This window comes from Geotrypetes seraphini, chromosome 8, assembly GCF_902459505.1.
Source record: "Geotrypetes seraphini chromosome 8, aGeoSer1.1, whole genome shotgun sequence".
Classification (NCBI taxonomy): Eukaryota; Metazoa; Chordata; class Amphibia; order Gymnophiona; family Dermophiidae; genus Geotrypetes; species Geotrypetes seraphini.
Window position 1 is genome coordinate 59,588,805 of NC_047091.1, and position 17,854 is coordinate 59,606,658.

The 17,854-nt window shown below is 42.6% G+C and overlaps 1 protein-coding gene across 1 annotated transcript; it reads right to left on the bottom strand.

The window, feature by feature from the left end:
- Positions 1-8,096: 8,096 nt before the first annotated feature.
- On the bottom strand, positions 8,097-17,616 carry CRX (cone-rod homeobox). The gene is made up of 3 exons (XM_033957223.1): positions 17,520-17,616; positions 12,295-12,446; positions 8,097-8,720 (listed from the first exon to the last, which is right to left on the bottom strand). The coding sequence occupies exons 1-3, from the start codon at positions 17,614-17,616 to the stop codon at positions 8,097-8,099; spliced, it is 873 nt and encodes a 290-aa protein (XP_033813114.1).
- Between the last annotated feature and the right edge of the window lie 238 nt (positions 17,617-17,854).

Genomic DNA, 17,854 nt, shown 5'->3' on the forward strand with positions numbered 1-17,854 from the left:
GGTCATTCGGGCCCTGTTTCTTTGCACACATTCCCATTCACCTGCTCCTACCATGTTTCCCCGAAAATAAGAGTGTCTTATATTAATTTGGGGTCCAAAAAATGCACCAGGACTTATTTTCAGGGATGTCTTTTTTTTTTTCCTGTACAACAATCATCTCTCCCTTCCTCTCCTCCACCCCAATTCTTCCTCTTTCCTTTCTCCTCCCTCCCCCCCATGGGGGGATGCATCATCTTTTCTCCTCTCCCTCCCATCTCCCTGTGCAGTAGAACCCCGCCCACCCTCCCATCATGAAACTGAAATACCTCCACTCCAAGGTCTCCAAAAACAGTAGCGGCAGCAACGCTCTGAACGGGCTGCTTCACAGCCTTCCCCGCCGGGCCCTTCCCACTCCTGCTCCAGAAGGATTAACTAAGTTAATCCTGTTTTTACTGCATTGCATGCTGGAAGATTAGTCCCAGTTTCCAAACTGATTTTTCACTATGCTTGAGATAGCTATTGGGAAAACTACATCTCCCAGCATGCAAAGAGGCTGGTTTAGTTGGTCTCTCCCACCACCTTACTTTAGAGTTTCCCAAACCCATCCTGTGGATTTCACAGGCAAATCAGGTTTTCAGAATAGCGTTGGTGAATATACGCGAGATAAGTTTTTATAGAATAAGTACACTGCAAATGCAAACTTACCTTGTGCATAGTCATTATGGCCATTCTGAAAACCCAATTGGTCAGGGGTAACCTCAGTCCTCAGCCCATGCATGAGCTCTATTTGCATGTACTCCCTCTATTGTGTTCGTATATATGGGGAAAGCCTGAAAACCTGACTGGATTGCAGTCCTCAAGAACCAGGGTTACCTACCTACCTTTAGCCTATCAGAAATAGAACTTTGAGAAGTTGATAAATGGCTATAAATCAGATTCCATAAAATCAATATCCAGTCCCACCCATCTTTTCCCAAATGCAATTTGTGTTTACAGCTGAAACGCCGGGAGCAGGACCACAGAAGACAAGCGTGAATAGGGATGGAGGAGTAATAGACCCTGATCGATTTTCAGAGGGTTGTGTTCGTGAGGAGCTAACTAAAATAAAGGTAAACAAAGCAATGGGGCTGGATGGTGCTGAAGGAACTTAGGGAAGTTCTGGTAGCTCCACTGACTGACTGACTTTTACAAGTCTCTAGAGTCAGGAGTGGTACCGGAGGACTGGAGAAGGGTAGTGATCAATGGGGATCGCTCTGAGGAAAGGGATGTTACCAGTGGTGTGCCTGTTCTTTTTAACATTTTTATGAACGGTGTTGCTGAAGGGTTGTCAGGTACGATTTGCCTCTTTGCATTTGGGCTGCAAAAACCCAAGTGAACAGTACAGTTTAGAAGAACATGTGCACGACAGAAGAGCGGGACTTGGGTGTGATTGTATGTGATGATATTAAGGTTGCCAAACAGGTTGAAAAGGTGACGGCAAAAGCAAGAAGGATTCTAGGTTGCATAGGGAGAGATATGGCCAGAAGGAAAAAAGAGGTATTGATGCCCCTATATAAGACTCTGGTGAGGCCTCATTTAGAATATTGTGTACAATTCTGGAGGCCGCACTTTCAAAAAGATATAAAAAGAAAGGAGTAGTCAGTCCAGTGTGTGGTCTTCGTGATAAGGCATATGGGGACAGACTTAATGATCTCAATCTGTATACTTTGGAAGAAAGACGGGAGATATGATAGTCATTTAAATACCTAAGTGATGTAAAGGCGCATGAGTCGATTCTCTTTTATTTGAAAAGAAGCTCTGCAATGAGAGGGCATAGGATGAAGTAATCTGAGGAAATACTTTTTTACAGAAAGGGTGGTAAATGCGTGGAACAGTCTCCCGGAAGAGGTGGTGGAGACAGAGACTGTGTCTGAATTCAAAAGGGCCTGGGATAGGCACGTGGGATCTCACGGAGAGATAGAGAGAATATGGTTACTGGGGATGGGCAGACTAGATGGGCCATTTGGCCTTTATCTGCCATCATGTTTCTATGTAGTCTTTACTGCAACATGCTTTCATCTTCCAATTGATAAGGAGCTGGGTGGTGTTCAGTTTGAGGATGAATGCCTGTTAAAATAGAGTTCCTCAGTGCTGACACTGAGCTGGATCAGGGAGGCATTGATGAATCCAGGTAGGTATCACAGACATTTTTGGCATTCATGAAAATATGCATATGCAATACTCATCATGATGTTCCCTTTATCCTTCACTTAAACTTAGAATATTTTCTACTTACATTGAATTAAGGACATCTTTAATTGAATTCAATAAAGAACTGAAAAACAAAACAAAACTGTGAGCAATAGGACTTAAGATTGATATTATGGAGCCTGATACAGTTTAGCCATTTTACTGCCTGGCAAGAACTCCAACTCTCATTTTACGAGGTGGAAAATATAGTTTAAAGTTGAATTAAAAGCCTCAACTCTCTTAAGCTTACAGTGCTGTTCACATTGGAGACTTCAGGACCAGATATCGCCCTCCTTCCACCGACTTTGTTAGAAAGGAGGAACTATGTAAGAGGCTACACCTAACCACTTGCATTTTCAAGTTTACCACAATGAATATGCTTTTGCGGATAATGGATTGGAGACTACCAACCAGCTAGGTTTGTCTCTAGGAGAGTCTGGGGAACCTGTCATCTGCAAAACCGGTCAAGTTTTCATGCTTAGCCCTAGTAAACATGCACAAGAGATGCCTAAAAACCTGACTGGTGTAGGCATTGAGGGACTAGAACCTGTCCAGCCCTATGCTGTAGCTCACAGAGATGCTCATTCCTGAGGCTCCTTGGCCATCTAAGAGCACTGATTTTTTTTTCTAGGGTAGTAGCTAATCAACTGTAATAAACCAGTGATTCCTAACCCTGGGCTGGGAGGGGGGGGGGAGAGATAAACTCTTAGGGCTAGATTCACTAAGCAAACCAATCGTGTACTGATCGGTTTGCGACCCCTTTGTGACCCGATTTTACTCCGGCCCAATTCACATACCTCTCTGCCGATCCGATTCCAATCCGTGCATGCAAATGAGGGGGGGGGAACGGCATGCAAAGTAGGCAGGGGACGTGATTCACAACACAAATTTCACGATCCGACTGGGCAGGCCAATCAACCCAAGAAGCAACTGCTGGGGATCAGTCGCAAACGTCCTTTCCGACTCTCAAGCTCCATTGCCGCCCTGCTCTCTGCTGTCCCCCTGCTCTCCCCCAATTCGCCGCCCGAATCTTTCCTGCCTGTCGCCCTGCTCTCCCCAAAACTCTCCTGCCCTTCCCCATAGCGAGCCCGTGATTTTAACCCACGGGTTTAAAGCGGGTTAAACCCACAGGCTCGCTGGGCTAAAACGTAAAGTAAATAAATAAATAAGTCACAGCTCAGATGGGGCTTCGACACATGCGCAAACCATCTACAGATGGTCTGCGCAAGCGTCCGGATCGCACATTAGTGATCTGTGTCGGCAGATGGAGGCGTTCCTCCGATCTCCCCCATTAGAATATTACTGCTTTCTGAATCCATCGGACTTGCCCCAGATCAGACATGGATCGGTCATGATCGGGCAGGTTAGTGAATCTAGCCCTTAAGCCAGTCAGGTTTAAGGATTTCTGCAATGAATATGCAGGAGGTAAATTTACATACAATAGAAAAACAAACAGCCTGATTTTCAGGACAGCCTAAGCGAGTAGAGAATTTATTTACATACAAATCAAAGCGGTGTGCCTGCAGAACTGTTTAATACATATTCAGCTGGGATATCCCAAAAGCCCAACTAGTTTCTGGCCCTTAAGGCTTGGAGGTTCCCCACCTTCACCTTAAAGGGATGCTTTGCATAATCAGTGTGTCTAGAGGATGGAATGGAGAACCAGGATAGGCAATCACAGTCCTAAAGGGCCGCAACCCAGTCAGGTTTTCAAGAGTTCCACAATGACAATCCATGAGATTTGCATGGACTGCTTCTATTGTTATGCAAATCAATCACATGCCTATTCATTATGAAAATCTTGAAAACCCAACTGGGTTGTGGCCCTCAAGGATTGCCCATCGCTGAGTAGCAGTTGGGTTACACAAGGACCACGCCTGAGGTAGATTACATTAGAGACAGTGCATGCGAGTCTTCCTCGAGTCTAGGCACTGTAAGTCCTCCAGGTACTGTGTCCTACCCCTGTCCTGGAGGACCACCAGCCTGTCAGGTTTTTGGGATAGCCCTAATGAATATGCATGAGAGAGATCTGCATATAATGGAGGAAAACCCGATGGGCTGGTGGTCCTCCAGGACAGGGATGGGGACCCACTGCTGTAAGGAGATCCTGAAAAAGGAGATTAGATGGGTAGATTCTGCAGACTGGGTTAATAACCTAGCACTCATTTTGGCAAAGACCACTACCTCTGAAAGGTACTGCTGCTATTGCCAATCCACCATCTAGGCCTGCCTACAGCTCTAGACCAAGCACTGTATGTAACCATCTGCAGGAAGCTCAGAGCTGGCATGTAGACATAAGACCTGCAATAACCTATCATTCCTCTTACCATCGAAACCCATGCAAGGGCTAGGACTATACACGGTCTCTTACTTCAAACCAGCTCCAGGAAGCTCAGAGTTGGTTAATGTATAGCAGCCTGGTTACCTCATCAGATTACATACAAAATACTATTATTAGTCTTCAAGAATTACAATCCAATGAACCATCTTATCGCATCATCTTATTCCTACCCCTAGAGGAGGTCATGAACAGGTTTGACAATCAACTTTTTTAGTAAATGATCCTACACTTTGGAATTTGCTTCTAGTTTATATTCATTTGCACACCTCCTTTAGAATCTTTCAAATCATATTTTAAAACTTTTATTTTGCGATGCATATTCTTGCATGCAATTTTATTCTATTTTGAATGATATGCAGGATTTTTAAATTAAGATTGCAATCCTGGGCCAAGGAGCAATTCCCAATCGTATTATCCCACCCCACGCTTACGAATTTGTCATCGTTCTTCCCTTTTTCCCCCTCCTTTGCATGTCTATGTATAATTTGTTTTTAAGGTGATTGTAAGCTGCCTAGATGGATCCCCAAAGAGCAGGGAAGTAAATGAAGAATAAACTTGAAACTAACAGCTGTGGCGGGCAGAGTTGAAGGGCGTATGGGAAGAGGTGGGCATAATGTTTGGGGCCCCACTTCTGCACCATGATTTATTTATTTAAAAATTTATATATTGCATACAACTATGCAGTTTCCATATCACATACATAAAACCTTATTTCCCTGTAATTATTACATATAACAGATGTGTCATTGATCGTCCCTGTTATAAACAGGGATAGAGCGCAAATTCAATCAACTCAGAAATACAAGCAAGCTTTAAATCATACATTGCTGTCAAAAAAATTCTAAAAGGCGACTATCAACTGAAATTGGTAAATAATTCAGTTTTCAGCATTTTCTTAAAATTCATCCTTCCCATACAAAACTGCAGGATACCAGGCAAGGCATTCCATAGTTCTACGCCAGCCACAGATATCATTGATGCTCCGATCCTAGCATGCATAGTCAACATTCTACCCTCCAAACTTAATTTCATCCCACTGACATCTCTAAGCTCTCTTCTCAGTTTATAGATCTCAAAGAATTCTTGTAAGATCTTTGGGAAAGCTTGATACAGTGTCTGATGTTTGGGGCACGGAGGGAGTTTTCTGCCGACACCACCACCATTAATTTCGAATGGATATTGTATATGAGGGCTCCCCCCTCCCAAGTTCTCATGAACACCCTAACTTTAAAACCAGGCTCTTTTTTATATACAGTACATCAAGGAAGCAGCTAGAAGGAGCAAGGCAGATCAAAGCAAAGTCACAACCCTAGGGAGGAGTAGAAATAAAAGCAAACACTTTCAGAGCCACGCAGATGGGTTCCCAGGAGTGAGGAGCATGGTTTAAGAATTCAGATAGGCCCATCTAGCATTACTTGTGCCAGCTCCGTGCAGGCTCATGTGAACATGCACATCCTACCCATGCCAAGTACCTGCCAGAGACACGCACTAGCAGTTAGGCCGAGCAATACATCTATTTAACTTTTTCCTGCCCTGAAATATTAGGAGTAGCTTAAACTCAGGCCCTGGAAGAGGGAAGTGACTTACTGAGCTGCAATAATATTTCACGGAGGTCCTGCTGCTGTTTATCAGGCTGCGTTTGACTTCATATACACGCTACACTCCTTAATTTTACACAATTTTTTTTTGATAGAAATAAAATTGTTTTAGTAAAAAAGTGTTAAGAGTATCTAATAACATAAGAAAGAGCTGAATAGTATCATGCTTGCAGCTATCGGTAAACTCTAGCTCAGTGTCTTGCAAACTTTACGAAGCCGTGGCACACTAAACATGGTGGCCACAGCTTGAGGGCATCCAGCAGTGCGCTGACATGTCCGTGCATGCACGATGGCCCTCCAGATGGGGCCCCGAACTGCCACTATGGGGGGGGGGGGGGGTGCTGGAAGGGAAGAGGTGCGGAGAGAAGGAAAGGCACTGGCGCCAGCCAACTGCCTATAGGATGTGCCTCTCGCTACAAGAGACATGTCCTGTAGGCAGTCAGCCAGCCCCGACGCTTCTCCTCCCTAGCATCTCGCGGTGCACCTAGAATCTTAGGCAGCACACAGTTTGTGATACACTGCTCTAGCTCATTGGAGCAAGCTGTCCTTCCCAACTCTAGCATCCAAAATTAGGCCCATGGAATTTTAAAAAAAGAAATGTATATGCATGGATCTTATCTCCCTTCTTTACAGAAACTACAGCTGCGGATTCATAGATGCAAGGGAGGAGAGGGGAGATTAAATGGAGACGCATCAACTTGGCTCTGATGCCCTGGAGATGGTTGGCAACCTTCCTGTCACCCCTGAACAGTATTCAGAAGCAGGAATAAAAGTGTCTGTGCAAAGACCTGAGGACCACCTTTAACAAATCACAGTTCTGCAACAGAAGTCCCCCAACCTTCTGCCAAAAATAAAAACATTCAGCACGCTCTTTCAAACAAAATTGAGCACGTTAAATAGAAAAGGAATATTAGCTCAAAAGGGGATACCAAGCCTAATATGTATATTTGGGCAGAGATACAATGACTGAACTACTGTACCAGTCAACCAAAGCTGGTTTCAATGGATGTTAGGTCTTCTTTTATAAAACATGCCTTTTGAACCTGTGATGCTCTGTAGTAAATCTGATGGACCAATATCAGACCCAGCAGATTCAATGTTGACCATTCTCAAGAATAGCATTATGACCTCTCATAGCTAGAGGAAGGTAACTATATCATGAGATGAAGAGTCCCATCATAATACTGAGTATATGTTTTACCAGGTAGCTTGTCAGTGCTAGAAGGCAGGAGGCAGTGGTCTAGCACACTGATGCCTGCCTTCATAATAAAAATGAGACTGGCGCTCAAGGGATCCACTGTGAGGTGCTGCCTCTGTTCTGAATTCACTTGCGATTGTCTGTAAAATGATCATTCTGAATCCACTTGCGACAGTCTGTAAATGATCATTCTGATTGCACTTAAGCCACTGGTGCTCCTACACCTGTACCAAACAATGCTTTCGACAGTCCAAGTCCCTTAGCCTCACAAGAGCAAGCAAAATCTTTCAGGACTGAGTGAGGCTGTGAACATAAGCGTGAAATGTGCGTCATGGAGATGAGCTCCAGAAATCAAGCGGCACAGGCTCTTGCAGTCTGGTCAACATATTTAAACTTGCCTGAGTGGTCAGCAGGTAGCCTGATTATATTATATGATTTTCTGGGCACCCTGCCAGCAGCTGAAGGGGCACCACCCTCAAGACATCCTGGTATTTTGCTCCTGATGACCTTTGACCGCTTTCCCCCTGCAGGAAACACAACAGGCCTCTCGTTACTGTGTTTTGGAGGCAGATGATCCCAACACCAGGAAACAGGATTTGTCTCTTGCAGTAGTGTCTAAGCCAACCAAAAGATTTATCTCCTGAAAAAATAACCTACTAAAAAGAAGTATAGACCTTTATAAGCAAAAAAAAAAAAGCAAAGCCCACCACTTTTGGGAGGACTATGAGAATGACTTCAACTACTTCTTTCCTTATAAGACCTGGAATTTCCAGGAGCTCTGATCTTTGTAATCCAGGTAGTCAGTAGCACCGAAGTTAATTTTCCAGGATCCTGTTTGGTCCTTGTAGTCAAGGCAATCTACTGGGCTGAAGCCAAGGCCAGCAGTGCTGTAGCCCTGGCTGGACAGAGAGACCGGCGACTGGCTGAGATGGCTGCCCATGGTGGATGAGGAGAGGGGGCTGAGGGTAGCCCCTGGGGTAGAGAGTTGAGAATGCATCGGGGACAAGTAGGAGCTGCAATCAAGACTACTGAAGTAGGAAGCAGGCCCACCATAGCTCTGTGTATAAGCTGGTGCTTGGGTATAGGTCATGGGGTAGGCCGCTGACCTCTGCAAGCAGGGTGTGGTGGAGGCTGCCAGTGGATCAGAGATTGGAGAGATAGAGGCTGGACTCCAGATAGACACAGTGGCACTGGCTGTGGAGCTAGAGGTCACTGAGGTGACAGCAACTGAAGGGCTGTATGGCCCGTTGGTGCTGGTTTCAGAGGTGGCCTCCTGTGAAGGTGAAGGCTTCTTTTTAGGGGGCCGGGGCTTGGCCTGCCCAGTGCTTTGCTGTTGCTGCTGACGGCACTTGGCCCGTCGATTCTTGAACCAAACCTGAAAAGGGAAAGCAGAAGAAAAATGTAAAAGATTAAAAGCTCTTTGGGTCTATCCATGGCAGAATTCCTGCGAGTACTGTATTTTCAAATACCATATGACAGGAAATTAAGGCCCTTACCACACTGTCACCATAATATCAGTAACTGACATTTTATCAGGGCATTTTATCTTAATTGCATGATTCTTCCTTTCCATAGTTGGTACAGCTTGAGCTGACAAAAGTGTTTTTTTATATTTAGTACCTTATTTATGAATAACCTTCCGAAGAGGAATCCTTTAAAATTCAAGTCTGTTAAAAACTTCACCTTTTTTCAATTGGCCCATTTGGATTAGAAGCCGAGTCTGCTGGTTCTTAGAAAACATAAAAACATGATGGCAGATAAGGCCAAATGGTCCATCCAGTCTGCCCATCCACTATCTCTTCCTTTCTCTAAGAGATGCCATGTGCCTATCCTACACCTTCTTGAATTCAGACAGTGTCTCCACCACCTCCACTGGAGAATGTTTCAGATTACTCCTGAGCCTACTACCTCAGCGTCATCCTACTGTATGCCCTCTCATTCTGATGCTTCCTTTCAAATGAAAGAGCTTTGCCTAATGTGCATTTATGCCAAATACATATTTAAACATCTTTATCATATCTCCCCTCTCCTGCCTTTCCTCCCTTGACCTCAACTGGAGTACTGTCAACACTTCTGGTTGCTATGTCGTAGCAGAATTTGAAAAGGTTCAAAGAAGAGTGACCAAAATGATAAAGGGGATGGAACTCCTCTTGTATGAGGAAAGGCTAAAGAGATTAGGGCTTTTCAGCTTGGGAAAAAGAGACACCTGAGAAGGTATATAAATCGAGGTCGAAGCCTGAGTCTTATTTACTATTAACAATTTGTATTTCTCTCCCTATCTTTTCCTTTTGTTTAATATGTTTTGTCAGGTTAGTTCTATTCATTTGTTCTGTTTCCCCCCGAAATTTGTAATTTTATTGTTTTGTACATCGCTTCGAATTTTGAATAAGCGATTAATCAAATCTATAATAAACTTGAAACTTGAACTTGAAGGAGTAAAAATTAATTGGATTTTTCACTCTTCCAAGAAGTACAAAACCGAAGAACATTCAATGAAATTACATGGGAATACTTTTTAAAACAAATAGGAGGAAATATTTTTTACTCAAAGAATAGTTAAGTTCTGGAACTTGGTTACAGTGATTAGCATAGCTAGGTTTAAGAAAGGTTTGGATACGTTCATGGAGGAAAAGTCCATAGTCTGCTATTGAGACATACAAGGGGGAAGCTACTGTTTGCCCTGGATAGGTAGCATATAATGTTACTACTATTTGGGTTTCTTCCAGGTACCGTGACCTGGATTGGCCACTGTGTGAAACAGGAAATTAAACTAGATGGACAAATGGGCTGACCCAGTAAGGTTGTTCTTATGTTCTATCCCCACCCCCACCTTTTTTTCAGCTTGTCAAATATTGTAGTTCCTTTTTGTTTTTGATAATTTAATTTGTGCTGCAATAATGGCAGTTTATCAAGAACATCCCCCCTAACTTACCATATTTTAAAAGGTCTCTGATTAAGATCTACATTATCCTCGCAAGGCTACAAGGGGGGTTAAGTGCATGTGTACTTTTTGGATTTGATGAACTGAGGGGTAATTGTAAAATGACATTTACTCACATAAACAGAGATGTACATACAGAAATTATTTATTTCGAATTTACTCTGAACATTACACGATTTAATAACAGAATAAAGCAGTATCAAAAGCCACTTGCATAGAGGGCCATTTTTGAAAAGGCCATTTAAGTCTGACTTGGATGTTTCCCACTAAAAACATCCAAATTCAGAAGCACAAATGTCCATTTTTGAACGGAACATCCCCAAATTTTTTTTTCTCAAAAATTGCCTACTTGGAAGTCTTGGCCACCAACATCTTACTTTATTTGCCATTTTCAACCACAAAAACGTTTAAGTTAGACACGTCCAAATCAGCACCATTTAGACATGGGAGCAGCCACCATTCTAATGGATTGGCCACATGACCATGCCAACAGAACAGTGGGACACCTTATGAACGTTACATAAAAAGTGCCAGATATACATCTCACCATATACCCTTTATAATTATGGTGAGCCTTCCAAAACTCCCCCAAAGCCTACTATACCTACTTACCACCCCAAATTAGCCTTATGGCTGTAGGTGGCACCCATATGGCAGTATAATACAGTTTTGATGGACTCATAGTTAACACCATAGATGTTGTGATTAAAGTGCATTATGGGTCTGCTCCTCCTCTCTATGGTACACTAGCCCCACCCACCTAGCTACTTAAAACACTTGTGTGATGACCTATTATGACTTCCCATACTGGATGCTGCTGTTCCAGAGACAGGTATGTACTGTTTTATTCAGAGTTTTGGGGGGTCATTCTTAATCCTTCCAGTGGTCATTTGGTCAGTTTGGGTATGTTTTTGGCACCTAGGGCTAGATTTACTATACGGACCTACTGATCCGATCTGGATCCGATATGGGGGGGCTGATTCACGACATGTCCTCATGCAAATAAGGGCGATTGGAATCATGCCCCCAACCGACTGCAGGGATTGCTGTATAGCGATCCCGACGCATGCACAGACAATCTGTAGATGGTCTGCGCATGCTTACAGAGCAGCGACTTTTTTTACTTCTCTTTTTCTTCGTGAGCCTGTGGTTTTAACCCGCTTTAAACCCGTGGGTTAAAACCACAGACTCGCAGTGCGGGGAAGGGCAGGAGAGTCAGGGTGACAGTAGAGAGTCGGGGCTGAGAGCAGGGTGGCGAGTCGGGACGGCAGGAGAGATTCAGTGCGAGAGCAAGGTGGCGAGTCGGGGCGGCAAGAGGAGGAGATTCGGGGCGAGAGCAGGATGGTGAGTCGAGGCAGAGAGCAGGGCGGCAAGAGCCGGGCAGGAGAGAAGGAGAATCCAGGCAGAGAACAGGAGATGCAGCCGGAAAGCAGTGAGCAGTGAGCATTCGCTTCTTTTGTTCATCGTCCAGCCCAGTTGATGTTCCAGATTTGTTTAGTGAATCGCTGCCTGCCTACATTTGAATGCCGTTCCCCCTCATTTGCATGATCGGATCGGAGGATGATCGGGACAGAGGTTAGTGAATCGGGTTGCTGAGTGGTCGGGACTTGATCGATGGGCTTAGTGAATCTAGCCTTTAGATTCTTCCAAAAGAGGTCTAGCCCAAAACGTCTAAGTTCCATCCAGGACATCTTGGGAAAGGTTCAATTATCCCCACAAGACATCCAAATCTAGCACACCAATAACACCCCCCCCCCTTGAACTCTGGACATATAGTGGAAGAAACATCTCGCTAGATGTCCAAGGAAGCAAGTTTCGATTATCAGCACTTGGATGTCTTAAAGAGCTCCCAGTTGGGGATGGAGACTTTGCCTGTTATAATTGCCTTTAGAGAAGAGAAAACCTAGGGGGAAAAGGTTAGGGAAAAGCCATCTACCTAACTTTCACCTGTCCAGCCATGTCATCTCTAGTCAGATCTGGCTGAATAGGGATGGTAGAGAATGCTCACCTGCACCCTGGACTCAGGCAGGTTAATCTTCAATGCCACTTCCTCCCTCATGAAGATGTCTGGATAACGGGTCTTGGAGAAGAGAGCTTCCAGGATGTCCAGCTGGGCCCGGGTGAAAGTGGTCCGCTCACGCCTCTGCTTCCGAGGAGTCGCTATAACAGAGAAACCAGTGAATTAGAAAAGAGGAAGAGAAGCCAAGTTTCAATTAGAAATTATTTGGACATAATTTGTGCTCTCAAATTTCCTGCTATAAATTTACAACATGACAACAGCCATTTTAATGACATTGTTCTGCCTTATATAGTGTTTTTACTACCGTATAAGGGGTTTACTCTAATTACAGTAATGTGGGACTAGAGGGTTAATTTTATTTATTTATTCAGAGTCCTAAGTGATTTACATTCCCTATCTGTCCAGGTTGGCTCAAACCTGGGGCAATGAGGAGATTAAGTAACTTGCCCAGGGTCACAAGGAGCAGTGAGGAATTTGAACCCTCAGCCTCAGGATGCTGAGACTATAGCTCTAACCTCTGCACCACATACTCCCTACAGTCTTTAGGCCATAAACCAAGAAGATTTATGGCCAGTAATGAGTTTATTTAAAAGGTTTATAGTCCATTCTATCCACAGTTCTGGGCGGTAACAAATGCTTACATACATAATATCCAAAACAAAAAAGCGACAACAAAACAAAACCATAGTAAAACTTCTAAAAAAAAATTCATAAATCAATCAGGTGTGCTAGCCGATATAGCACGCTAGCAATTAATGCATGCTAGATGTTAAGACACCTATAGAAATAATGGGTGTGTCTTAACATTTGTTGCACACTAAATCGTTAGTATACCTTAGTAATGGACCCCTTAGGATGCTGAGGGGTACTTTCAAAGTACTTAGACATACAAAGTTACATGGAAGGACATTTTCAATAGTTCGACTAAGCCAACTATGGACATTTCCCACAAGACATCCAAAGTCGGGGATGAACAAATGCCCATTTCCGAAACCAGTGAAATTGTTAGATGTCCAAAATTTTTTTTTAATCATCTACTTAGACGTCTTGACCAACAGGATGTCCAACTTGCCATTTTCAACCACAGAAACGTCCAAATCCAGAGCATTGGACATAGGAGGGACTAACATTTTAATGGATTGGCCACACAGACATACCAACAGAGCAGTGGGGCACCTTAGAGGGCACTGCTATGAACTTCACATAAAGGGTGCCAGATGTACATCTCACCATATATCCTTTCTAATGTTTGGCGAGACCTCCAAACCTACTATATGCACCTGTCTACAACCCCAATAGCCTTTTATGGCTGCAAATGGCACCTATATGGCAGTATAGTAGAATTTTGATGGACTCATCTGTGCAATGCTCTACTAGGATTTTCCATACCAGATGCTATTATTCTAGAGATGGGTATGTACCGTTTCATTCAGATTGGGGGTTGGGAGGGAGAGGTTTAGTGACCACTGGGGGGAGTCATAACTGGACAGGTTGGGTACTTTTTGGCACTTAAGATGCTTTTATTTAAAAAAAAAAAAAAAAAAAGGGTCTGGCCTTGGATGTCTAAGTTCCATCCAGTGGACTAGGTCCTCTAGGCTTTTTATGTGGATTGCTTATTTGTACTTTTGGAACTTTGGCATTCTTAATAAAGTCCATTTCAGGAGCATCGTCACTCCACAGTGTTCGTTTTGTTTCTATAAGTTCCATCCAGGACATCTTGGGAAAATGTTCTATTACCACATGATGTCCAAGTCTAAGCCTGCCCATAGAATGCCTCTAACACCCCCCCCCCCCCCCCTTTAAGTCTTGGATGTACAGCAGGTAGGATGCCTCAAGACATCCAGAAAGATGGTTAAAAAAAAAAAAAATCTGCACTTGGACGTCCTGGCTATTAGGACATCCAAGTGCCGGTCTATTTTGTCTTTTGGACGTCTTTCTTTTCCTAAAAGAGTTATAAAGTTCCTTAGGTTACTTCTAAGTGTTTTGAAAATTAGCTGCTAAAATCTGATATAAAAGGTTTTGAGTCATTTTCTGACTTGCTAAATTTGAGATATTTTCCTCAGTTCAAGGGCCAACCAAGCAGTGGAAGCCGCCCTATGACCTTAAGTCATGGTATTTACTTCTCATCGTGCTGCTGCACTCTCAGATCATTTGTCTCGGCTGTTAACTGCTCTCTAGTTCTGGTTGGATTCAACAGAATTCAAACATTCATTAATAGACCAATTACACCACATTGGGCAGGGGTACCAGATCCTGTGCCAAAGTCTGTAAGAATATATATTTCTCCCGCAGTGCTAATGATATCAATACATAGACCTCAGCCAGGCCATTTGTTTATCAAACCTATCCAGAAGAGAATCCAGCTGTTCAGGTTTTCAGGATATCCAGCGGAGTATTCAAGAAGAATTCATTAAGTGGAGGCAGGGAATGAACAAATCTCTCTCATGCATATTCATTATGGATATCTTGAAAACCCAGGCTAACTAGAGCTCCCCTCCCCCAGGAAAGGTTTGGAAATCATTGCTTAAGATTACACAGAAAAAGTCCTTGGTATTCCCGAGCTGCTAAATTGGCCTAAAATCTTACTCATACAACTGGTTAGTCCTGGATTACTGACCCTTTTAGGACCTGCAACCATGATCCATAAAAATGATCACCAAAACTGCACACCTGTAGCACTAAATTGGCTGTCCGGCATAAAATTTACATAAATGGTCTTTGGGCATAAATTTTTTTCTAATGTCTCTTTTACCATCTCTTATATTAACAAGATCCTACTCTCTTAGGAAATTATCCAAACCTTTTTTAAACCCCGCTAAGCTAACTGATTTCACCACATTCTCCTGCAACGAATTCCAGAGTTTAATTACACGTTGTGTGACAAAATATTTTCTCTTGTTTGTTTTAAATCTACTACTTAGTAGCTTCACCGCTGCCCCCTAGTCCAAGCATTTTTAGACAGAGTAAACAAGCGATTCACATCCATCCTTTTCTACTCCACTCTGTATTTTATAGACCTCTTATAGACCACCCCGAGCTGGCTTCTCCAAGCTGAAGAGCCCTTATCTGCTTTAACCTTTTCTCATAGGGTAGTCCTCTCATCCTTTTTATCATTTTTGTTACCCTTCTCTGTGCCTTTTTTTTATGTTTTAGACTAGAGTTTAGACTCCCGACAAAGGCATTGTTTTTGTAAAACATGGTCATGTTGAGACTTCATATATAACTGTTGGGCCAAATGTAAATTTTTTGATAAGGCAAAGAAAAACACCACTGACTGGAAAACTTCACCGATTCTCCTTTATTCCACTTTTGTACTAGTAGTAGACATGCGTTATTCCCCCTTTTGGTTTTTGCTAGTTGGTTTACTTTTGTATATGAAACCTGGTCTCGCTATTGTGATTACACAATTGGTGAACTGAGCACAAACCATACATCTGTAAAATAATTATTCACAAATATTTTGAATAGTAACTGAATTTTTTTTTTCTTAATATTAGTGTGATAATTTAGTACTTGTACGGATTATGAGTTAATTGAGCAATACAAATACAGAATTATAAGCAATTTTCTCCCTTAAATCTAACCTAATCCATAATTTATTAATCACACTATACAGGTTCAAGGCAATTTACAGTCATAGAGGCATAAAATCTATGGGAAAATACAAAAGCAATCAATTAAAAAATATCATCATTCCATGAATATTACAACAAGTAATAAAAAAAAAATATTTTCAAACATTTACAAAACCTTAAGTAATTGATATCAGTCCTAATATGAATTATTCCAAATTGTAAAAGCAGCGTTTAAGTATTCCAAGTGAAGAGCTGTGGGGAATTACCTAGTTAAGACTGACATTCAAAATCCTTACTGCTCCTATTTCCATTTGTACAGGGGAAATTTCACTTGAAAGGAAAGAGGGGTACAGTGAGAGAGATAAATTCTGGGACCTAAAAGTGGAGTGATGCAGGGTTTCCTCTATCTCTGGTAAAGGTGGGATCAGTTAACTACGGGACTGAGGTAAAGTTCATATTTCTATTTTCCACAGGAAGCTTCTTTATCAACCCTCATCGGCTTTATTCGTTAAACAGATTCCCATTTTCATATATCATTTGGTTTTGGTTTTTAGTTTCTAGAAATTCACACTAACATTTTTTTTTTTTTAATAAATAAGCATAGGTATCCATTTACAGCCTTAATAGGCTCCACGTCACACCACTTAAAACTTTTTCGTTTCAACCAGAGGAAAGACGTCTGTTTATACACGGTTAAAGTTTACTTTTTGCCTTGCATTATAAATATTTCTGGGTCCAAAGAGGGGAAGAGAGCCTTTCGAGGGCGAAAATAAATCCGAGAAAGCTTATTTTCAGTACGTTTGCAGTAACAAAAGTCAAACTATGAGGAGTAGGAGTGAGGTTACTGTTTTCTGCAGAAAACTAAGGCCTCCTTTTACGAAACTGCGTTAGCGGTTTAACGCGGGTAATAGCGCATACTAATCTGCTGGCAGCGTTAGCCGCTACTGCCTCCTCTTGAGCAGGCGGTGGTTTTTTGGCTAGCGCGGGGGTTAGCATGCGCTAAAAATGTGCGTGCGCTAATGCTGCTAACGCGGCTTCGTAAAAGGAGCCCTAAATCCCTGGAAAGTATTTGTATTGTAATCTGAGTGACAAGAGACCAAAATGCTTTCACATCACGTCAGGTACCTGTTACACAGATTTAATGCAAATTCTTTGACTCGTCTAGTCTAATGCAGCTTAATACTAGTGAAACAAATACGCATCCATCATATTATATTTGTTTGAATTTTCTTTCCTTGCGTCATAAGAGACGTCCATATTTGTTATGATTGTTAATGCTATTAATTTGGACTAACATGATACAGTTCAGAGAAATATACAGTAAACATTTACTAGGTTTCAAATTTGCCATTTCCAAGTTTACCTCATTGATTGGGTTATGTTTGGGCATTTTACGATTTTGTTGTTAACGAAAGTTGCAATTTTTATTAAACCATACCCGCTGAACAGGCTTTTAGTGAATCGCTTAATAAAAGCGTTCATAAATCCTAATAAATGAACTCCATCCTTCTTGAAAATAGCCACAATTCTTGAAGCAATTGGGATTAAAGAACCAGGCTAATACATTTAGAAATCCAAGGGTGTCTTATCACCATAACTTCAGTTCTAAACAATGCAATAAACAGAATATTAACTTACCTGGATACCCTACAGCCGAGTGAAGCAAATCCATCCCAGGTGCGCCTAAGGTTAAGCCATTCATAGCATAGTGTGGTTGTTTCAGGTAGGACGTCATGTCGGTTTTGGAAGGGTCCCTCGTTCCTTCGAGCTCTTCCAGATATGTTTAAGATCCACCCCGCAGTCAGGATGCAAAAGTTTCTCGAGGACGGTCTACAGCTGGTGCCAAGAACACAGAAGAGCAAAAAAGGGGTTAGCTCCATCAGCGAGAAAGGCAGGAGAAGATGGTCTTCCGTCCCCAGGCTGGTCTGGCGGTTGAATGACAGCGGGGCCTCCCTGCCAGACAGGTCTCCAGA

Bases quoted from the DNA above. Each gene is read 5' to 3' on its own strand.
- CRX (XM_033957223.1), bottom strand. From the start codon at position 17,616: ATGACGTCCTACCTGAAACAACCACACTATGCTATGAATGGCTTAACC. The intron at 12,447-17,519 runs GTAAGTTAATAT...TCTCTGTTATAG, and splicing joins CTCGGCTGTAGGGTATCCAG to CGACTCCTCGGAAGCAGAGG. The intron at 8,721-12,294 runs GTGAGCATTCTC...TTCCCTTTTCAG, and splicing joins TGCCTGAGTCCAGGGTGCAG to GTTTGGTTCAAGAATCGACG.